Source organism: Capricornis sumatraensis, chromosome 2 (genome assembly GCF_032405125.1).
Source record: "Capricornis sumatraensis isolate serow.1 chromosome 2, serow.2, whole genome shotgun sequence".
In the NCBI taxonomy this organism is placed as follows: Eukaryota; Metazoa; Chordata; class Mammalia; order Artiodactyla; family Bovidae; genus Capricornis; species Capricornis sumatraensis.
Window position 1 is genome coordinate 105,041,093 of NC_091070.1, and position 23,854 is coordinate 105,064,946.

At 44.3% G+C, this 23,854-nt stretch overlaps 1 protein-coding gene across 1 annotated transcript in view; it reads left to right on the forward strand.

Annotated features, from left to right (window-relative positions):
* Positions 1-23,854, forward strand: part of RXRG (retinoid X receptor gamma) — a 52,372-nt gene that overhangs the window by 24,174 nt on the left and 4,344 nt on the right. Inside the window, exons 3-9 of the mRNA XM_068964841.1 lie at positions 8,774-8,918; positions 11,338-11,517; positions 17,889-18,049; positions 18,169-18,298; positions 19,558-19,690; positions 21,011-21,102; positions 22,610-22,715. Coding sequence (XP_068820942.1) covers positions 8,774-8,918; positions 11,338-11,517; positions 17,889-18,049; positions 18,169-18,298; positions 19,558-19,690; positions 21,011-21,102; positions 22,610-22,715 — 947 coding nt within the window. The remainder of the gene's footprint in view (positions 1-8,773; positions 8,919-11,337; positions 11,518-17,888; positions 18,050-18,168; positions 18,299-19,557; positions 19,691-21,010; positions 21,103-22,609; positions 22,716-23,854) is intronic.

The following is a 23,854-nucleotide window of genomic DNA, read 5'->3' on the forward strand; positions in this document are numbered from 1 at the left end:
AGCAAGAAGAGATAAGAAAGCCTTCTTCAGTGATCAATGCAAAGAAATAGAAGAAAAGAAAAGAATGGGAAAGACTAGAGATCTCTTCAAGAAAATTAGGATACCAAGGGAACATTTCATGCAAAGATGGGCTTGATAAAGGACAGAAATGGTATGGCTCTTATAGAAGCAGAAGATATTAAGAAGAGGTGGCAAGAATACACAGAAGAACTGTACAAAAAAGATCTTCACCACCCGGATAATCACAATGGTGTGATCACTCACCTAGAGCCAGACATCTTGGAGTGTGAAGTCAAGTGGGCCTTAGAAAGCATCACTATGAACAAAGCTAGTGGAGGTGATGGCATTCCAGTTGAGCTATTTCAAATTCTGAAAGATGATGCTGTGAAAGTGCTTCACTCAATATGCCAACAAATTTGGAAAACTCAGCCACAGGACTGGAAAAGGTCAGTTTTCATTCCAATCCCAAAGAAAGGCAATGCCAAAGAACGCTCAAACTACCACACAATTGCACTCACCTCACACGCTAGTAAAGTAATGCTCAAAATTCTCCAAGCTAGGCTTCAGCAATACGTGAACCGTGAACTTCCTGATGTTCAAGCTGGTTTTAGAAAAGGCAGAGGATCCAGAGATCAAATTGCCAACATCCGCTGGATCATGGAAAAAGCAAGAGAGTTCCAGAAAAACATCTATTTCTGCTTTATTGACTATGCCAAAGCCTTCGACTGCGTGGATCACAGTAAACTGTGGAAAAATCTGAGAGAGATGGGAATACCAGACCACCTGACCTGCCTCTTGGGAAATCTGTATGCAGGTCAGGAAGCAACAGTTAGAACTGGACATGGAACAACAGACTGGTTCCAAATAGGAAAAGGAGTACGTCACGGCTGTATGTTGTCACCCTGCTTATTTAACTTCTATGCAGAGTACATCATGAGAAACGCTGGACTGGAAGAAACACATGCTGGAATCAAGATTGCCAGGAGAAATATCAATAACCTCAGATATACAGATGACACCACCCTTATGGCAGAAAGTGAAGAGGAGCTAAAAAGCCTCTTGATGAAAGTGAAAGAGGAGAGTGAAAAAGTTGGCTTAAAGCTCAACATTCAGAAAACGAAGATCATGGCATCTGGTCCCATCACTTCATGGCAAATAGATGGGGAAACAGTGGAAACAGTATCAGACTTTATTTTGGGGGGCTCCAAAATCACTGCAGATGGTGACTGCAGCCATGAAATTAAAAGACACTTGCTCCTTGGAAGAAAAGTTATGACCAACCTAGATAGTATATTCAAAAGCAGAGACATTACTTTGCTGACTAAGGTCCGTCTAGTCAAGGCTATGGTTTTTCCTGTAGTCATGTATGGATGTGAGAGTTGGACTGTGAAGAAAGCTGAACGCTGAAGAATTGATGCTTTTGAACTGTGGTGTTGGAGAAGACTCTTGAGAGTCCCTTGGACTGCAAGGAGATCCAACCAGTCCATTCTGAAGGAGATCAGCCCTGGGATTTCTTTGGAAGAAATGATGCTAAAGCTGAAACTCCAGTACTTTGGCCACCTCATGTGAAGTGTTGACTCATTGGAGAAGACTCTGATGCTGGGAGGGATTGGGGGCAGGAGGAGAAGGGGACCACCGAGGATGAGATGGCTGGATGGCATCACTGACTCGATGGACGTGAGTCTGGGTGAACTCCAGGAGCTGGTGATGGACAGGGAGCCCTGGTGTGCTGCGATTCATGGGGTCGCAAAGATTTGGACACGACTGAGCGACTGAACTGAACTGAATCTGTGTCAGTCGGAGAAGGCAATGGCACCCCACTCCAGTGTTCTTGCCTGGAGAATCCCAGGGATGGGGGAGCCTGGTGGGCTGCCGTCTACGGGGTCGCACAGAGTTGGACATGACTGAGGCGACTTAGTAGCAGCAGCAGCAATTTGTGTCACTATTTGACATTGTTCTAGGTTCTAGGGATAAGCACTGAAAAAGTCTTTACGTTCATGGCAATTATACTGCAGCAGGCAAGACAGACAAAAACCAAATGAAGAAACCAGACAGTTTCAAAACGACCATGACTATATCCGTGACGGTATAAAACAGGGTGAGGCGATGACCAGTGACAGGGCTTGGGGGTGGGGAGAGGGCAAGCCACCCGCCCTCCAAGCCTGCTTTTAGACGCACTCCAGTCTCATTGAACCAAATCTGGCCAATAAATTCAGCTCCACAGCCATGTGAGTGGCAGGGCTGCTATTCCTGGACCATATGTCTGTACAGAGGGATTGGGGTTGAAAGGTCAGCTGGAAGCTCCGGTCCTGGCCAACTGGGTTGTGTGCAGAGGCTGAAGCCAAGTTTGGCTATGAGAGCTGTATTAAGCTTGCCAAACACTGGTGGAGCTCAGCAGCCCCAGACACAGAGCCGCGTTTGGGGCTTGGTTTCTGGAGCCACGGGGCAGTGACACTTTGCCCAATTAACTGGGTGACACGGGGCACCCAGTGCCTTCAGAGTTAGCCACTGTGGGCCGGGCATTTGCCCCAGACAGACGGCTCCTATGCAGCCTGCCTTTCTTGCCCAGGACTGAGGCTGAGTGGAGTTCGTGTGGGAACATGTGTCTTCTGTGACCTGAATCTCGGGTGAGTGTGATTTAGGGGTAAGGGGAGCAGGGAGGTGCTTGGGGTGAGAGCAGGTGGGGTGTCCTGTTCTGTGCTCTGCCTTTCTGGTGTTTGAGCTTCTCTTTTTGCTCTTGTTGGATTTTCAGTCTTGAAAAGTAAAGAGAACTGAACTGATTACTCCAGAAGCAAGGACCACGTAACCTTTTGCAAACCATCACTTTGAACTTATATTTATCTCAGTTCCTTTTTCTCTATTGTGGGATAACACACTTTGCCCTGATCACCCGACAGAGGTGTTTTGTATATATCAGACAAGATGTGGACTTAAGAAGTCCCTTCTTAAGTATTTATGATGCTCTATGGCCATAATGTGGTATTATTTTTACTATTATTATTATTACACCCAGGTGGCATATCAGGCACCAAGGTGATGAATGTTATATACCTACGTGATCATTAGTCCAAGTGTGTGTTCTTTGTTGTTGAAAGGTTCCAGAGAAGTTCATTTCAACAAGCATTTATTACACTAAGAACTGGAGATTTTTTAAATGTACGGGACTCAGTCCCTGGCCTGGGGAGGATCTAAGTGGAGTGAGCTGTTTCCCAAAACAACATGGATGTAATTGAGGAGATATTTATGCAGCTTTCTGACAGATGATTTAGATTACATTTTCCTCTGTGTGTGTGTGTGTGTGTGTGTGTGTGTGTGTGTGTGTGTAATGCTGTATTTTCGTAAGTTTGTCTGTCGGCTGGACTCTGAAGCAGGACCTGCAAGTCTTTGGAAGGCCCCCACCTCATTTGCCTGTCCCAACCCTGCTGCCTGATCTGTGTTCTGTCACTGACAATTTCTGCCCAGGTAGTGATTGATAACTGAATTGTTGCCCTTTCAGATGCTTGCATTTTTACAGAGATTACTTTGATAATAAAAGTTACAAATGTGAGACTTCCCCAGTGGTCTAGTGGTTAAGACTCTGCACTCCCACGGCAGGGAACACACGTTTGATCCCTGATTGGGGAAATAAGATCTCCCAGCTGTGCGGCGTGACCAAAAGTTAAAAAATAATAAAAATATAGTAAAAATTAAAAAATGTTACAGCTAGAACGGATCTTGAAAACCATCTTGTTTAATGATCTTTAAAAAGCCATAAAGTCTTCAAGTGAAAGCATGTTTGGAAGTCATTGCACATTAAGTAAAAACAGGTCTGGTGAACTCGAGGTAGGAGATGTGAAAACTTCTTATTCAACCTCCCCACCCCCTGCCACACATATTCTCAGCTTGAAAACCACTGCTGTAGTCTCTGCATAAGTTAGTGGAGTCTCTGAGTGAAGTCATCCTGTCAAGATCACACAGCAAGGAAGTGGCAAGTCCAGGCTCTGCACTTTTCATGGTGAAGACCCTCACTTGACTGAAGATAAGCCACTCTAAGGACTTCACCCACTGGAAGAGGAGTGCCTGCCTGAATTCTGCCTGGCTGGCTACGTGTCTGCCTTGAATGGAATAATTTGGGCTGAAAGCAGCTCAGAAATGTGGGACCTGATGTTTGGTGATGGCTCGAGGGCATCTAGGATGCATTCAGTCCTTGGCTGAGAGTCTGCAAGTGGAAGACAGGTCAGCCAAGTGTGTTTTTCTCCTTTTTCTCAGGAGCGGCCAGCTGCCTGGTAAATCCCAGCTCGGAAGTACTCACTTCAGCAGAGCTGCTTCTAATGGAACAAGACAGCTGGAGCTGTGGGACCGGGACCAGGCAGCTAATGGGTTTGAGCTCTGGTGGCTGCCTTCAATCTCATCTACCATTGCTCTTAGCCCCCACAAACCCCAAGCCAGCAAAGAGACGGACAGAGGAGAGGGCATCAACCCATGTGTCCCCACCACCGCCTCCCACCACCATCCAGCCCAGGAAAAGGAAGGGTTTTGGAGAGGGGCTGCCAGGAGACAGTGACCAGATCCAAGTCTCCTCCTCTGGCGGCTCATTGTCTGTGAGGTGGGCGCTGGAAGCAGCCAGGGCAGGGGCGGTCGGGGGCTCCTGCATAAGAGACAAGGTGGGGAAGGAAGAATGACAAGCTGGGATCCAGAAGCCCAAGGTTCCAGCCCCAACATGTTAGATCTGGGAAGGTGCCTAACCTGCTACACGGGCAGCTGCCATAGCCTTGGGTGTCTCTCTTCTCTTCCTTGTTCTGCTGGCTCATACTTTAAGGGCTTTTTTCCTTTGCTGGAAACCTCATGGCTCCTCATGGCCTCTCAGATTAAGTCCACTTGCTTTCCCTGGGCAATCAAGCCTCGGGCTTGGTTGCAGCTCACCTCTCAATCTTATCTCCCATCCTTACACACAAATAGTTGGGTTTCTCTCCGGGTCTTTGTTGTCAAAACCTTTCACCCACTGGCTCAGTCAAATACCATTCTTTTTTTAAAGTTGTCAAGTCCCAGATCAAATGCTCCTTCCGTGGAGACATCTTCCCTAATCTTGCCTGTGATCTTTCTTTCCTAAATTATCCCAACCAGCTTTTTATCTCATTGATGGCCAGTTTCCTGAGGCAGTGCTTGCAACTTCTCTTTTGTATCCCAGTAGGACCGGTGAATGAATGAATAAATGAACCACGTTATGGCTCAGTTTCCTCAGCTGAAAAATAGGAAAACCTCATGAGTTGTTGTGAGGATTAAAATAGTTAACTGGCTCTGAGCAAACTTTCCTTGGCTGGTAGCACTGAGTAGCAAGAACAATAATTACTGTTCTGTGATCTCTGCAGGCTGGAGAAGGTGGAGCTGGTCCTACTGGAGATGGGAGTGGGAAGGGAAGGTGGGTGAGGGTCTCCTGAGCCCCAGGTGATACTGTCTTCCTCCTTATTCCCTTGGTCTTTCTTATCCATTTCAGGATATGCAGACAAAGGTCAGTTAGAGAGCTCTCTGAAATATTTCCTTTTCGTGGGATGGATCTAACTTTCCTCGAGATGCTCAGAATTCCTAGCACATAGCAGAATGTTGATTCATAATAAGCATTCAAAATCTGAATTAACCAGATTTTATTGGGATGATAAGAGCTCTAATTTATGGAACATCTACTGTGTACCAGGCATTGTGACAGGCATTTTACATTATCATCTCATCTAATCCTCCCAGTGACTCTGTAAGTTAGGTATTACTATGTTCATTTTACAGACAAGGAGACAGAAGGTCAAGGAAGATAAATAAGGAGGGATGTTGACCTGGGATCCAAGACTTCTTTGAAGTCATGCAGCTAATAAGGGTAGACGGGGAGTCAATCCCAGGGCTGTGTGATTTCAAAGCAAGTTTTCTCCTCTACATCAGTGTTTTGGAACCCTGGATTGCCATTAGCATTATCTGATCAACTTAAAGAAATGCCAGCGCCAATGACCCTCAGATCATTTCTTGGTGTGGGACTTTGGAATTAAATTTTTCCCAAAGCTCCCAGGAGTACATTTGGCAATGAGAACCACTGTATTACACCAAAAGAAAAAAAATTACTGAACATAAATTCTAGATATCTTGTCTTAGCTTTGTACAAAAAGGAGGGCGGAGGAGGAAGAGGAGGGAGAATTCTCTCATCACATATGTGTTTTCATTTCTCACACAAATTAATTTTTAAAAATTCCTGGTGACTTTGATTTCAAAGCAAGGCCCTGAACGCTATCTTTTCTTTTTTGCATCCCTTACAGCATTTAATCCAGAACCTCTGCCCACCTCCTGCTCAATAAATATTTGTTTAGTGAATTAAAAAGACAGTAAATTTTGAAGGAACCTAACTCAGGCTCTGTTATATTTTATGTTTTATTGATCATTTCTTGTGTTTCAAAGGCCTTGAATAGAGAAGACAACCCTACCTTTGGTTCAGTTTGGAGTTGCAGTCACTTCGGTTGGGCAGTGTGACTCAGAATTCATATAGACCATGCAGAAGTCAGTGGGCCCTCCCTAAAACCCCCAGGCATTCACCAGCTGCTGCCACCAGGCACCTGAGCGCATGCGCACTCAGCATCACCTTTGTTTGCATTTACTTGGAAGTGTTCTTAGTGTTTGTGTGTGTTCTGACTCCTCACTGAGATTGTGACCATTTTAGAGGAGTGAGAGACAGATCTAGATTTTATATTTCCCTTCACAGTGTCTGAAATGTTGACCCGCACCCATGGTACAGAAATGCTGCTGATTGATGACCGACGTATGTTTATTTAACTTTTCTTTGATGAATGGAAAACAGGTAGCAGTGGCTCCTCGGTCATCTCCATTAGAGCACCAAGAGGCATGGAGTTGGTGGTGGTGAGGAGCTAATGCTAACTTGTGCTAAGGGGTAAGGAAAGGCATCACACAATGTTCCTTTTCTGAGCCATTCAGTTCTACCAATTCCCTACTGATCCCAGAGAGATAACGATGAACGATCTTGCAAAGAGATCTTAGCTCTAGGAATTGAACCCGGGTAACCTGGATGAAAACCAGAAATCCTAGCCAACCAGGGATTAGAGGCTAGAAGCAAAGTGGTCCTGGCTCTTTCCCCTGTTGGAAAGCAAGAATGTTTCATGGAGGCAAAACTTAAAAGTAGTTACAAAGTTTATTAGAGACACAGCGTAACATGTATGGGAGAGCACACAGAAAAACAGTTTATTTAAGACAAAAGTAAGGAAGAAATACACACCCAGAAAGAAAGAGTATGAGCACCCTTTCTAGTGAGCAGGAGCACAGTAAGTCTGAAGCTAGGCAGAAATACACACCTAGGGACGAGTGTGGGCATCCTGAATGAGGAGCAGAGCAGTAAAGAGGTGATTGAAATGACTTATGCAGGACTGTCCTTCTGGGTCTTTGTGCGTGCGCTCAGATGCTTGGTCATGTCTGACTCTTTGCGACCCCATGGACTGTAGCCAGCTAGGCTCCTCTGTTCAAGGGATTCTTCTAGCAAGAATACTGGAGTGAGGTGCCATTTCCTCCTCAGGGGATCTTCCTGACCCCGGGATGTCTCTCCTGTCTCCTGCATTGGCAGAATGATTCTTTACCACTAGCGCCACCTGGAACGTGTGTCTTTGTTTACACTGGCCAATTATCTTACTTTCTTCATATCTGAGTGCTCTAGGACATTCCCCAAGATGTGTTCGCAACTTTGTGCTAAGATGGATCCCACTGCAGAGGGCTGTTGGGCGCACTTCACGCTTTTCATGGCGTGCGGCCCATGGAGCCCCCTCCCTTTTGACCCCAAGGAGCCTTCCCACACATGTGCAGACAGGGAAGTCTTCCTTGATCTCAAGAGTGAGCACCTTACCTCTCTACTTTAGCAGAGTTCAGCTGTTGCCATAGCTTTGTCCTTGGAGCCTGGGTGAGAACAATGCTTGATTTCTACCCCGCTTGACAAACACCAGCTGTCCAGCCTAGAGGCCCGTCTTCCTCCTAATGTACTACCACGTGCTGGGTTGATGTCAGGTGCTGGGAAGTGCTGCTCTTTGGTGCTAAAAATTTTATATTTCCTTGGAGGTTATTTTTTCCTTATAGACAAGTTCTAAAGTATGATCAGGGGCTTTTAAGCTAATTTTTAGTGCTACTGCAGTGATTGGGGCATTTGGCTTAGTGTCTTAAGTAGGCTCACTGAGATGACCACCACACATGTCTCCCCATCCATTTTACTGCAAACATCTTAAGTGTGCATTTTACTTACCTTTGTACTACAGAGCCTGGCGTGGAGCCTGACATAATGAGTGCTTGTGAATGTCTGTTGATTCTCTAAACACATGGATTTGCATATTTTGCTTGGTTCTCTGAGAGTCTCAGTCTTTTGCCTGAGGGCCATATCTCCTCTTGGAGCGCTGCTGAATAGGCAAGAGGTAGTTAATAAAAAATTTAGAAATACACAGACTTGTCCTAAGTGTGCTGTTCAGTGTGGATTTCTAGCTCAAATAATACATGAGTAAAATGAGTTAAAGTTGAGAGCTCTGATGTAGATGTGTTGTGATTTTCAGTTTAGGTTTTGGCATTTAGAAATGACTTAGTTCCTCTGTGTTACTCTTTTTCTCCCTTAAATTCACATTCTTCGTAGGCAATTTTAGACACTCTGTACTTGGAAACTAGTTCTTGAAATAGAACCTGCTTTTTTCCCCCAAGGAAGGCCTTGTTAGTTTCTGCCTTGGGGTTTGGGTTTACTCTGGCTCTGTGTTTTACTGTATCTTTTTTTTTTTTGAAGCTAAACGTGGTCAACAGTGTCAGCATTTCAGAGGACATCAAGCCCTTACCAGGGCTTCCTGGCATTGGACACATGAACTGCCCATCCACCAGCCCGGGGTCTCTGGTTAAGCACATCTGTGCCATCTGTGGGGACAGATCCTCGGGTATGTACAGAGGCGGACACCCCTCCCAAGAGCCCCATGCAACGCAGGTCCCAGAGAAGACACCTGTTCTACCTCCTACTTGGCTCCTTTGTACCCAATAAGAAAAAAAAGAGTCCTTTACGGTGATCCAAGCTGGGGCCCGGGCTGTAAATTTCTGTCACCACAGTCTTGATGAATTTAAAGCGTGATTTCACTTTAGGCGGATAGATTTATAGGAAACATTTCAGGAAGCTTCCCTGGAATTACTGTGTTGCGTGTGTATCTGGGATACAGAAATGGTTGTGATGACCAAGTATTTCAATCTAGAGTCTCTTTAATTAAAAAAATTATTTTTATAATTCTAAAAATAATATCTTAATGTTGTGATGACCAAGTATTTCAATCTAGAGTCTCTTTAATTAAAAAAATTATTTTTATAATTCTAAAAATAATATCTTAATGTATGAAATATGGGAGAACTAGAAAGTTATCAGTGAAAACTAAAAAACTTATCTATACTGTTTCCAACAAAGAGAAATCCTTTGATATCTTAGCAAATTCCCCTCTACCGCCTTCTAGGCTTTTAACATGTTTCCCTGGGTGGAAATTATTGTTTTCCCTGATTTTATTCTCTTTATCTTCTTCCACTTTTGCCCAAATTATTTCTTTCGTGACTTCTTTCCCTACCTCTCCAAAATTCCTGCCCCTCTACTCCCCATCTCAACAATTTTGATGATGACTGAATCTCTGACTTGATGAAAGAGAAGATGAGGAAGATTTCTATGTCTGTCTATGATGGCTGACAATGTTTTCTCTGCTTTTTATTGCCGCTAAAGACACTGCAAAATGTCACTCCATTGAAAGTTCCCAGTGCCCGGAGCTTAGCTACATAGTGTCTGCTTGTTCTCAAAAAGCTGTTCCCAAATTGGGCAGATTTGGCCATTGCCATAGCAACAGAATTCCAGCCACACCCTGATAGAGAGTTTTTTTCTGCTATGGTTTAATTGAAGTTGGGTGGTTCATTCATGTGTGGGAGAATCATGGAACTGATAAGTTGGTCCCATGTTTCTTAATGACAAATACTTCAGAGCTGAGAGCATTATTTGTTATTCTATGAGTTCAGTAAATCGGTGCAGTCAGCTGATTAGACACAGACTAACTTCATCAAGCAGGCTATCTCTAGCCACCATTGCACCTTAAAGTGGCTTCCTCTGAAATATAAGCTCCTGGGATCCCGATATTAACATTGGTTAGTTCTCAGGGACTTCAGATTCACCAGATTAGAAAGTCATATAAGGTCTATAGCTAAACTGCATCACATGTCACACTCAAGAATCAGACAGAAATTTGTTTTGCATAATTTGTCTCATGATATTGTGATATTTGTGATTGTGTGATATTTGTCTCATGATATTGCTCAACCAACTGAGCACAGCTGCCTGGTGTGTAGTATTGGGGAGACATCCACCTAGAAAGACTCCTTTGTAAAAATCTTTATTTCTTTGGTTGTGTGGGGTCTTAATTGGGCATGTGGGATCCTTTTAGTTGCGGTATGCAGGATCTTTTTCAGTTGCAGCATATGGGATCTAGCTCCCTGACCAAGTATTGAACCCGGGCCCCTTGCTTTCCGAGTAGAGTGGTAAGCCACCAGACCACCCAGGAAGTCCATGGTGACCGATTCTTGATGCCTGTGTGGTCCTGTGTGAGGTGGCTTTCCTGACACAAATTAGCAATCCTTGGCTGGGGTCACGGAAAACTGGATGTGTGGAACAGGTAACAAGGGCAATGAAACAGGTAACAGATTATCCTGGATCAAGTAAAAGCAGCTTCCATCAGATCTCTATGTCACATTTCAAGATTACATGTCATGTTATGCCGTAAAGATCACGTAACAGTTTATTCCTCTGATAGGCAATAATATTTGAAAAATTTATGTTAGTTTCTTGTACGTAGTTTATAATAAAGGATAATAGTTTGAAGAGAGATTCTTAAGTCCTTGGACTTCAGTTATGGAGAAATATGAGTGAAACTGAGGTTATTTCCCTGCTAGATAATACACAACAGTCATAGATATTTTAATTTTTTATGAACACTAATGTCTTGAATGAAGGCAGAACATTTTGCTTAACTAAACATAAGAAATGACCTGTTAAATAAATGGAAGCGAAGTCTTAGGTCAGGACTGTTTTAATAACATTCCCTGGAATTAGTGATTCCAGAGAATTACTTCTAGAGGGTAGACACAAGAAAGGGCGTATTTACTCTGCCTTGGTGTGGTTCCTGTCATCAAGCTTGCATTCTCCGCTAGTTACTCTTTGCCTTTGTTCCCATTGCCGAGGTGATGTGCTAGTTTTTCCAGGAAGAGCCAAGAGATTCTTTTGAATGAAAGACCCAGATAAACACAGGGACAACTTATGGAATGTCCTTCTCTTGTGGCCAGGAAAGCACTACGGTGTGTACAGTTGTGAAGGCTGCAAAGGCTTCTTCAAGAGAACCATAAGGAAGGACCTCATCTACACGTGTCGGGATAACAAAGACTGCCTCATTGACAAGCGTCAGCGCAACCGCTGTCAGTACTGCCGCTATCAGAAGTGCCTGGTCATGGGCATGAAGAGGGAAGGTAAGGCTTCCCGCTTCCCTGCTCTCCGCTCTGTTTGCATATAGAAGCAAGTGCAGGACATAGGAAAGAGTCCTGCTAGGCTGGACTGTGTGAACAACTTTGAGTCAGAGGAGGGAATGACTTCGGGAACCATGATTTCTCAAGTGCTGCAACTGGAGGCCTCCTGCCCTGGTGTGTATCCCTAAACAAAGTGAGCAGGAGCATCTTCCTTCACCATTCTCACCTGTCCTGGACCTCAGATGATGGTCCACACAGGACCCACTCTCTTCCTCTTCCAATATCCAGGCAGTGTTAGAGCTGAGGTCTCAGGGTGCTGCCCCCCATGGAGCATCAGACTGACCTTCTGGGCAGAGCTGACTCTCCCCTCTAATCCTCACCCTGGGGAAGCCTGCTGGTTTGATTAATCTCTCTGGGCTTTTATAACCTTGGTCTGCTATAAATCCTCTGAGATTGGTGTATTCCAAAGTCTTTGGGGATTATTGGCATTACCAATAATCAGATAGCCTTCTCATTCAGAGGGATCATCATTGTGTACTTTTAAAATGTTACATCTTTCAAATTTACAGGGTAGGTTAGCTGGGTTGTCGTAGGGAAAAAAAGTCTGAACATGCTTTCTGTTTATTTACAAGATCAAAAATTCTTTCCATTAAGTAACACAAATAAATCAAATCAAGAAGTTAATTAGCTAGTGAACTCAAGAGGTACAGGGTGTAAATGGTAAATCTTAATAGATTCAAGAGTCAAGAGCCTCTCAGAAATGGGACCAAAGTGTTTTTTTTTTTGTCTCTCCCAGGTGACTCTTTATTCTTAAAGAACTTCTCTTCTATGAGGAGAGGGGTGGCTGGCTAAAAGGACCGGTGAAAAAAGGGTTTGGATCCCTTATAGGAAAGAATCCTACCAGCAAGGAAAAAATGGCACTCTTAGAATGTTTGGGATGGAGCTGGCCCTTAAGAATAACTTAGTAACCCTAACCATTCTGAAAGCGAAAGTGTTAGTCACTGACTTGTATACAACTCTTTGAGACCCTACGGACTGTAGCCCACCTGGCTCTTCTGTCCATGAAATTCTCCAGGCAAGAATACTGGTGTGGGTAGCCATTCCCTTCTCCAAGGGATCTTCCCAACACAGGGATTGGACCTGGGTCTCCTGCATTGGAGGCAGCTTCTTTCCCTAGCCATTCTATAGCTGAGGAAATAGACTCAGATTGGTGGAGAGAGTTTCCCAAGGTCCCAAGGATAGGTGATAAACAGACTGGAACTTCTTACTTCCGGCTCAGAGCTCATCTCACATCTGTTCTCCTACCAGGGCAAGAAGGAACTATGGAACTAAGGATGGACTCTCACTCTGATATCTATCAAGAATCTCAAATTAACAGACCCAAACCTGCCCTCTCAGCCTGTTCATCATATGGTTCTCCCCATTTCAGGAAATAGCCATTTTTCAGCTACTCAGATCAAAAGCCATTTAACACCTCTTTTTTTCATGCACCTCATTCAATGGGTGAGGAAATCTTGTCTCTTTCTCAAAATGTGTTAAGAATCTTTCTGTGTCTCACCATTTTTACTGTTATTGCCAAGCCACTGTTTTTTTTTTTTTTTTTGGTAGTAATACAAATAGCCTCCTAAGAAGTTTGCCTGCTTCCATCTTTATCTTCCTTCAGTGTCTCTTTATCAAAGCAGCCAGAGTGAGTCTTTGAACAAGTGGGTCAGGCGAAGCCTTTCTTTCACCAAAACGCTCCAGTGCCTTCACTTCTTACTTAGAAAAAAGGCAGAATCCTGGTTATGACTTCAAGTCTGTACCTGGTCTGGCTACCCCCTGTCTTTCTGCTCCAGCCTCAGGGCTTTACACTTACTGTTCTGTCTGCTCAGACTGCCCTCCCCGGGTGTCTGTGTGGCTCACTTCTCCTTCCTATCTTTGCTTGTCAACTTCTTGAAGTTTTGCCTGACTACACTGACTCAAATCACATCTACCACCCCTAATACTTGCCAGTTTATTTCCTACAGCATTTATTACTATCTGACACATATTTAAATTTTGTCTACTGCCTGTCTCCAAAAAGGCAGGGGTATTTTTCCTGCCTCCCTACCCCCCTCTGCTGTATCACCAGGGACTAGCACATAGGAGATATTTAGGGAATATCTGTTGAGAGAATGAATGAGTGGTTTGAACTAAGTATTGGAGTCAGATGTTTTAGTAATTCAGGTGCTTCCAAATGATCCATTTGCTCAGTCGTTCATTCATCATGTATTAACTGGGTGGTCTTCTTTATGTTTGTGTCATACTTGCTGTAGAGGGGTCAACGATTTTCTGGATTGGAACATGTGATGTGAAAAATCAGATGGTAGAGACTGTCTTCTCTTCACCAGGATAGAATTGGTAACTCACTCTTTGTAGCGTCCACCACTGTGATAGTCAAAAAATTAAATTAATGACCCCAAAGTGTGTTTCCCATAAGCATAGAGTGTGATTACTAATGACTGAGAGTCACCTGTATTTGATTCTGTTGCTTCACAGTCTAATTCTGTCTCTCAAAACTCAACCTAAATATTTCCAGCTCAATTAGGGTCAGAGTGGTTCACGGAGAAAACTATGGGAAATGTGATTGTTTATTTTTAAAAAGTAAGTCAAACAGGGACATGTGGATTATAACAGCCTGGGCTGTCCTTTTTCTAAAAAATTATTTCTTTTAATTGGAGGATAATTACTTTCCAATATTGTGATGGTTTTTGCCATACATCAGCATGAATTGGCCATAGGTATACATGTGTCCCCCCATCCTGAACCCTCTTCCCACCTCCCTCCCCACCCTGTTCCTCTGCGTTATCCCAGAGCACTGACTTTGGATGCCCTGTTTCATGCATCAAACTTGCACTGACCATCTGTTTTCACATGGTGATGTATATGTTTCAATGCTGTTCTCGCAAAGCATTCCACGCTCTTCCCCCACTGAGTCTCAAAGTCTGTTCTTTGTCTGTGTCTCCTTTGCTGCCTGCATGTAAGATCGTTGGTACCATCTTTCTAGATCTCATATATGTGCGTTAAAATATGGTATTTGTCCTTTTCTTTCTGACTTACTCTGTATAATAGGCTCTAGATTCTTTTAAACCTAGTATTCTGATTCATTATTAGAAAATTGGGTCCAGTTTTGGTTCCTGAATTAAAAAAAAATAATGTGGTGAAACAAGAGTGATGAAAAGCTGAATCATTAAAAATTAGGAGTGGAAAACGGCTGTTTGGGAAGTTACTAAAGGAATTCATACTATTTACCCTGACAAAGAGAAAGCAAAGAAATGAATCAGTTCCTCATCCCACTATATGAAAAGTCACTTTTTAAAAGTGACTGGACAGCCTTCCCTTTGCCACTATCATTTCTGGCTTTTGTTTGCAAAATTTACGGCTCAGTTCATACACCTTCTTGTGGACAATAATAATAAAATTCTGGAAGAGATAACTGAGTGATACTATGGAATTTATGTTACTAGAGAGTTGGACAGATAGAAAGAGATAAAACTGAGGTGGGCTCAGAATTCAGCTGTCTGGGATCAGGGTACATACTGGGGTGAAGCTGAAATGGACATTTGCTGTTGTCTGATGTAACACATTTATTTTCTGAAAGAAGAAGCGGGAGTTCTGAGAGGCTAGAGTCTTGCCTAAGCTTACATAGCAAGCTAATGGCAGAGCTGCTGTAGGACCAGGCCACCGAACAACCAGGGTTCTGGGGTAGTCTGTTTCCACAATTTGGGGTCATATGATGTGGTTTGGGTAGGAAGAGAATGGATTATTTTGAGGCAATTTAGGCAGCATTTGATATCCCTGTGGGTTTATTAAGCCAACCAGCCTACAGCTTTGGAGGTAGGAAAGAGGGGGTAGAGGTAGGCTCAGACCGCCAGCCTAGGTCTATCTACAATGCTGACTTCATCATTTTCTAGCCCTGTGATCTTAGGCAGGTCACCTAACTTCTCTGTGGTTGATAGCTCTGCAGAGGGTTAAATGACATATAATCTATGAAAAATGTTGAGCGCAATTCTGACACAGAGAAAAAGCTTGATAAATTTTGGCTATTTTAGTACATCTCAATAGATATATGTTGGACTCAAGAATAATCCTGTTTTAGATGCCTCTGTCCCCTAAATGTAGCCTGATGTATGGAGTAGCAGTAGCTCAGAATGTCTGTCCGTACAGAATGTCCTCCAACCAGAGATACTGGACTCCTATTGACGACAGTAAGATTCATGGCACAAAAAAAGAGAAATGAATAGAAAAAGATCACTCATTTAATGACAGAATTGGAACTAGGATCTAATTCCCTGAAGCCAAGGTTATTTTCTTTGAAGCTTGAAAGTTATTTTCCTTGAGTGTTACAAATCTATAGAAGAAATCAATTGAGGACCGCAAAAGGAACTTATATTGCTTTCCCCATCTTTTTTTTTTCTTTATTTCTTTCTTTCTTTATTTTTTTTAATTTAATTTAATTTTATTTTATTTTTATTATTTTTTTTATTTATTTATTTTTATTTATTTATTTATTTATTCATTTTTTTAATTTTAAAATCTTTAATTCTTACATGCGTTCCCAAACATGAACTCCCCTCCCACCTCCCTCCCCATAACATCTCCCCATCTTTTCAAATTAAGACAAATAGAAGCCCATTAACCTATCTTAAAAAATTAATACAAGAAGCATTCAACTTTAACCAGCAAATCCAACTGAATATAAAAACACATATGAGAGTTTCTGTATGTTGTCAGTGAATGAGGGCTAACAGGATGGACAGAAAGAAAGGGTGAGGGGAAAAGAGAAACAAGGAGAGAGAGGACGAGGTCCAAAGAGGGGATAGAGAGAGGACCAGAGCAGAGTCCAAGAGTGTAAAGAGAGTCCAAGGGGAGGAAAAATGCTACTTTTCTAACTTTTAAATTATTACTTCATTTAATCTTCAGAAAGCAATCTAGGTTAAGTGCTACAAGCCCCACCTTACATATAGGGAGGCTGAGGCTTTGTAGGCTGAGTAACATGTCTGATGCTACTAGCTAGGAAATGGTCAGGCCCATTTTGAGAAAGATTTGACTCCAAGTACATGATTTTTGCCCTTCTGCTATTTTCTCGTCTTTGTTCTCTTTCTCTCCTGTTTCTTTTTCTTAATCCCTTGCTTTAGACTCTCTTCCTTTCCTTCCTTTTCTCCTTCCTTCCTACCCTCCTTCCCTCTCAACCCCTGAGTAGTATTGTCATCTTGAGGCTTCCTGGTGCGTCTCTATTTGAGACTGTGATGTATCAGCTGTGTCTGTGAGGCAGACTCTTTTCTGACCTACTTTGACCGATCGATAATATCCCTTGCGTGACAAACTAAATGTCCAGCAGCCAGTCCCCGTTCATTCTGCAGCCTCCGCAGCTCCTTCTGCCCTCAGAGAGTAGGAGGTGCCTGGGAAAGTGGATGACGGGGAGGGAAGGAGAGGGGATGAGACGTAGAAGTCGCTGATGGAGGAGTTATCCCTGAGGTCCTGCTTAGCCACTGTTTGGAGTATACTTTTCTTGATTCTTGGGATTTAAAAAGATGTGTGCTAATATTGAATTCTGTTTATTGCTACTGGGAATAAGATGAAAACTAAAGCTTTCGAGAGAATTGAAACTAACCTCATAGAGACTGTCCTCCCAGTGAAGAGGACAGAATTGGGGAATACTGGCTGATATTCTCATGCATAGACCCAGAAGGTTCTAGATGAAAACCCTAAGTTTTGGGAATCTGAGAAAATTCCAGCCTCCCCCTCTGCCTGTGTACCCTTCCTCACCCTCTAAATCATCTACTGAGTCTGAAATGTCATCTAGGTGACATTCCTCCACCCTTCTGCTTACTAAATGCCCGCGTGGCTCCCTGAAGATCTTCCCTGACAAGTCAGATCAGGTGATGCTGTGTTCAGGCTGGTGCACTAGGGGCAGACCTAATGGGACGTGAATGCCAAGGATGACACACAGGATCTGACAGAGGGAGTTTTTAGAGTGATGTGCTTGTTACTTAACTATTGCGTGCTCATAGTGTATTAGAGGTAGCAGGTGGGGAAAGGACATGGCACACTGCATGCGAGGAGATAGTGGTTCATTTAAAGAAAGGGCAAAGTTGGAGGTAATTAAAGCTTAAAATGAATACTTCTTAGAGAGGTCATCATTATGAACTGGAAAGAATATGGATTAAAAAACCCACAGTTCTGCACAGGCATAAGCAAAGACTCTGCTTTCTTGTTAAAGGGACAATGTCCTGATTCACTACCATGATGCTGCCCATTTTACAGATGAGGAAATGGAGGCTTAGGGAGGTAACTAAATTTCCCACTGTTATCCTGGGCACATGGTAACACCTGCACATCCTTGTCGCTGCCAGCTGTGCAGGAAGAAAGGCAGAGAAGCCGGGAGCGGGCTGAGAGTGAGGCAGAGTGTGCCAACAGCGGCCATGAAGATATGCCCGTGGAGAGGATTCTGGAAGCTGAACTTGCTGTTGAACCAAAGACAGAATCCTATGGTGACATGAACACGGAGAATTCGGTAGGTGGCCTTAGATCTCCATCCAGCTGCCATATCTTATTAGATGGGGCTAGACATGGGCAAGGGACGTGTGTGAGTCTTAGAATCTGTCCCTTCAGATTACTTTGTTCTTTTTTTAGACTAATGACCCTGTCACCAATATATGTCACGCTGCTGATAAGCAGCTTTTTACTCTCGTTGAATGGGCCAAGCGTATTCCCCATTTCTCTGACCTCACCTTGGAGGACCAGGTCATTCTGCTCCGGGCAGGTAAGTGATACTAAAGATCCTTTTTTCTTGGGACAAGCACGTGGGTTGCCATTTTGCCCTTGGGATTCTAAAACAAGGGACCTGATGGAGTTGAACCCATCCAAGCTGGTGCCTCTTGTTGAGACAGGATTACCCTATGTGAGATTGTTCTTTTTTATATTACTTACAATCTCTTAAATTTAGATGGCCCTCTCCCAAACTTTTCGTTCCCAAACAAAACAATTTGTTAATGGATGACTAAGACTTTTTCTTTTTTGATATTTAAATTTTTTTTACACAATGAAATTTGTATTAGTTTCTACATGCATTTTATTATCAGAGAAAAATAACTTTTAAACACACACATAAAAATTCAAAAAGAGGGAAGTCAGTAAGAAGCAGAGACTTTTTTGTCCGTTGGGCTTCTTAAACTGCTTCCTAGAATCCTTAGAGTGACCAGGAAAGAACTATTTTTCCATGCAAATTTTACATAGCCTTTATAATTTGCATTTAATTTTTTAAGAGAGTTAAATAGTTTTTACTGAAGACAATCTGAAGCTCTGCCTCATTATTATTATGAAATTGGAAAATAGAGATATTCCATTTCACAGATGAACTAAGGGAAGCCAAAGATTTTGCTCAGACTGGTACTAGATGGATTCCAGGGTCCGTTCCTATTTTAATATTCTACGTGTTGTAATCTCTCTCGCCTCCCATTTCTGGGACACTGCAGTTGACATACGTCAAAGCTCCTCTGTGTCACGGAGCCAGCAGAGAAATTTCATGAAGATTGGCTGAGCCTTGGAAGCCAGTGCACTCATTTCATTCCTATCAAATAATGAGTGATCCCTGAGTGTCGATGGAAAGCTTCACGCCATGCTGGGTGATACTAGACAATGCCAAAGAAATAAAACTAGGTTGTCAGGTCCTGGGGGCAGAGACTGCAAGGTATGCTTGCTTTATCCACCATGGCAGCTAACATCATGACTATTACCTGTTATGTGTTCGATCCATGTCTGTTGATGGACTGGGGAATAAAGAGTCCTTGTTCCCAAGCTGCCATTCTAGGCAGCAAAGGGGGAGACTGAGGGATGGGCATAGCCCCAAGTCAGGAGACCCCAGTCTTATCATTTGTTTCTTCACTAATTAGCAGTATTGTCTGGAACTGGATTTCTGATTCTATTTTTATTCCAAAGCATAATAATACATGCCTTGGGTGACTATCCATGAAGCGAGAGTGCAGTCAAGTTTCCCTCAAGGCCACCTCCTTATCCTTGCAGGGTGGAATGAGCTGCTGATCGCCTCCTTTTCCCACCGCTCGGTCTCTGTGCAGGATGGCATCCTTCTGGCCACGGGATTACACGTCCACCGAAGTAGTGCCCACAGCGCTGGGGTTGGCTCCATCTTTGACAGGTGGCTCTCTTCTGCTTCCAGCATGTGTGTGTGTGTGTACTCGTGTGTGCATGCGTGTGTTTAGAATGGATAGCTCAAGCAGCTGTACATATATGGCTAGAAGCAGAGACCATTAAGCACATGAAAGCATAAACCTGGGAAATGAGAATGTGATTAAAAGAAAAGTTGATTCAAGGAGACAGAGCCAGTCAGAGGCCAACAGAGTTACTGGCAGATGAAAATCTATGGGTTTCCAAGGAAGAGACGGTGTTACTAACATCACCTAGTAAGACTGGCTTCCTCTGTTGCTCCGTCGGTAAAGAATCTGCCTGCAATGCAGGAGACCTGGGTACAATTCCTGGGTCAGGAACATCCCTTGGAGAAGGAAATGGCAACCCACTCCAGTAGTCTTGCCTGGAGAATCCCATGGACACAGGAGCCTGGCGGGCTACAGTCTCTGGAGTTGGACGTGACTGAATGAGTAGGGGTGGGGAATTTGAACTGCTTATCCGAGAGGACTGGAACAGGAATGAAGGCTTAGAATCTGACTTTAGAAGTCCAGGAAAGATGAGCTGGGCTTTTTGCTGGACCCTCCATCTCTCTGGGGCAAGCCTGCTGAGGGAGCAATGGCCTCAGTCTGGGATTCTGTGCCCTCAGGGAAATTAAGCCAGGTGATTTAAGGAGATGAGAAATGAGTAGAGATGAATGACTTGGGGTGACAGGATGGAGACGCACTACGAAAAGGAAGGGTGAGCTTGCAGATGGGCTCTACCCAGTGCTGGGGACCTGTGGCCCCTTTCCAACCCCAACATAAACAATCTTCCAGAGCCATATGCATGTCGACCTAAGATGTCTCTACTCCTTCCCTGCCTTTTCCCACAACATGTTCCGCACGTGGTCTTCAGTGTTCTTAGTCCTCTTGATGGTGCCTGGAGATTTCTACTGTGTCAGTGAACACCATCCTCTGCTGTGCTCTTCCAGAAAAGCAGTGCCCTCGCCCTGCTTTGCCTGTTGCATTTCTACCAATTTCCAAAACCTCTCGGCTGCTTTTCCAGCCCCCTGTCTGTGTTCCCCGCCTCCTCCTGGGACTCTGATTATGTCGGTCACTGCCTCAGCGTTGTTGCTATGTGCTGTTTCTGTGTCTGTTGCTTTGATTAAACTGCGAGCTCCTTGGGATCAGGGACTGCGCCTGATTCATCTCTGTGCCCCTGGTACCTGGCCCATTGACTGGAAAACGTGGGCGGGGTGGGTACATAATAAATACTGATTGCATTCATTTTATCAGCCTTTGGTCTGGTGCTTGTGATTTTCTCATTACCTGTCATTGTTTCCTGTGAACAGAGTTCTGACTGAGCTGGTCTCCAAAATGAAGGACATGCAGATGGATAAGTCAGAGCTGGGGTGCCTGCGAGCCATCGTGCTGTTTAACCCAGGTGACAGCGTCTTGTTTGCCTTCCTCCCTGGTCAGCCCCCAGCGCTCTGATGTTATTTGGCCCTCTAGCTCGGCTGAGACAGAGAGGGGAGAAGGCAGGGCCAGGAGACCTGTCCGTGGGGAGGACAGTCGCCTCTGCATGGCCTCTGCTCCTTGAGGCATCTTGAAAAGTGTCTCAAACGGGCGTGGAGTGTGCACATTGGGGGTCATTGGGGAAGGTGGGAGATGATAGAGGCCTAGGATAGTAAAGGAGGTGGTAAAAAATGGTCAGGTTCTCCAGGGGCTGACAGAAACTAGTGAGTAAATAAGTGCTTCCATCTTCCTTCCCTGGTGGACAATTCTGCGGCACATTCCACATGCCTCCTTAGGGTCCCTGTGAGACTGAGTCCCGGTTGCCCATGGCCATGATCAGTCCAGTCAAGTGCTCTTGTGTTGCCGTTTCTTCCTTCCCTGGTTTTTCTTTTCCGGTCCCTCCCTCCTCTTCCCTTGGTCACTGCCTCAAGTAAACTACTTCCATGCAAGACAAAAAAAATAGTAGTCAGGTTCTGCATATATTTTTTGGCGGAACTTATGGGATTTTGCTGATAGATTGTACCTCGGATATGAAAGAGAGGCATTAAATATTTTTGTTTTCCTGAACAATTGGAAAACAGTTTTCATTGACTGAAGCGGAGGTTCTAAGGGTGGGTGGCTAGGAAGCAGGTCTTTGGACATGAAACTCTGAGATGGATGTAGATGTCCAAGAGTGGCTGTCCAGGAAGCAATTATTCATGTGACTCTGGAGTTCAGAGGAGAGGCAGGACCAGAGATGTACATTTGAGAGCTGTCAGCCTATACCTAGCGTGGCAAGTACAGTGAGGCTGGTGCAAACTCATCCAGGGAGTAAGCAAAAGCAGAGCAGAGGGCCTGGGTCCGGGGGCATGGCCACATTTAGAAGTTGTGGAGAAAAGGAAGAAACAGCCAAGGTGCCTGCGAGAGAGCAATGGATGAGACAGGGAAGAACCAGAGAATGACGTCCTGGGGTCTCAAGGAGGAAAAGCATTGCGAGGAGGAGCGAGAGCGCAGCTTTCACCAGAGGCTGCCATGGGTCAGGAAAGATGAGTATTCAGAATTACATGGTAACTGATGCACGCACTCCATCTCTTGAGTTAGGTGATCAGTTAGTGGAAGCCGGACATGGGTATGTCTGGTTTTCGTTCCCTGTCTTTTCATTCAGCCCATGCTTAGCACAGAGCAAACACTCAAATGTGTAAAGGTCGTATATGTACAATGGCCCAAATAAAAGGAAACTCGCCTCCTTGGAGTCCGCGCTGGGTACCTTTGCTTCAAGAGTTTATTGGGTAGACTGGCAGGCACAAAGCACCAGCTCTGTGTATTTCACAGTGCCCCTCATCCAGTGTGTCTCTAGTAACTCTACAGGAGGTGGCCTATATGCACGGGGACAGCCTCTGTAACAGGGTGTTCCACAGAGGTGCGTAACCAGAGGTTTAATCAGCTGTCTTTTTCAGATGCCAAGGGTCTCTCCAACCCGTCTGAGGTAGAGACTCTGCGAGAGAAGGTCTATGCCACCCTCGAGGCCTACACCAAGCAAAAGTATCCAGAACAACCAGGCAGGTGAGGGGGTCCTGAAAGAATGTGAACAACGTAGCCATTGATGAATGGCTGATGGTCAGCAGGCTCTGCCTAGATTTTTTCACAACCAGCTCACAGTTACTCAAACATTAGCTTCATGAAACTGGAGGTCTTGTCTCTCTTGTATATCCACCACTCACCACTGTGGCATCACTTGAGCACTCTAGAGCCTCTCACCATTCTTGGCAAATAATACTCATCTTTAAATGTTGAGTGAACATGCAAATGAGTGAATAATTGGAGAAGTCCTTATCTCTAATTTCTAAAGAGGTCTCAAGCCTCCGAAAGGGTAAGGAACTCGCCCAGGGTCACAGAGCTGGTGCATGGTGTAGTGAGCTGTGAACACAAGTGTGTTTGATTTCAAAGAGCCTGTGTTCTCCAATGTGACTGCACTGCTTTCCGCTTCGCCCCAATGAGAGCCCTACTGCAGTAGAAGGTACAGGCTTTGGCAGCCAAGAGGGGTGACCGCTGGCCCTGAGGGCACCATCTGTAGGCTCTGGCAAGGTCCTGCGTCTGAACCTCTTGTCTGAAAAGGAGGACACGGGTCAGAAGGTCTCTGAGGCCATCTGCCAGTATTCCTGAGTCGTTGAATACTTTTCCCAAATGTTTCCCCCAAGTACAACTGAATAAAAGTTTCCTTACTCTGCTAACTCTAGTTAAAAAGAGAGAAAAAGATCACCAATCTCACGGAAAACTGAAAATGAAACCTAAATCAACTCCATTAAAGGCATTAGTTTGTTTTTAGAATTAATTATATGTGTTCCCAGTTCTCACTGATGACTTTTATTCCCCTATGATTTTTATTAGCCCATTTTTCCTGGATCATAAGCCACTATCAGTTGTCTAGAAGAGGCTGAGCTCTGCTTTTTTTTATCACAGGAAATGAATGAGTCTGAGTGAGTGGGATCTAGCCTGTTGGTACAATAAATGTGCAGGCCTTGTGTGTTAGGGAGTGTAAGTTGTGACAACAGGTTTCCTGATGTCAGTAGTTGAACACAAAGGTACTTCCTCCTCACCAGTCAATCCTGGGTGGATAATCAGTCTAGAGCACTGACTGTTTTCCACGCCATCCCTCCGGAACCCAGGTTTCCTCCTTCTCGGGGCTCCGTGGTCCCCTAGTC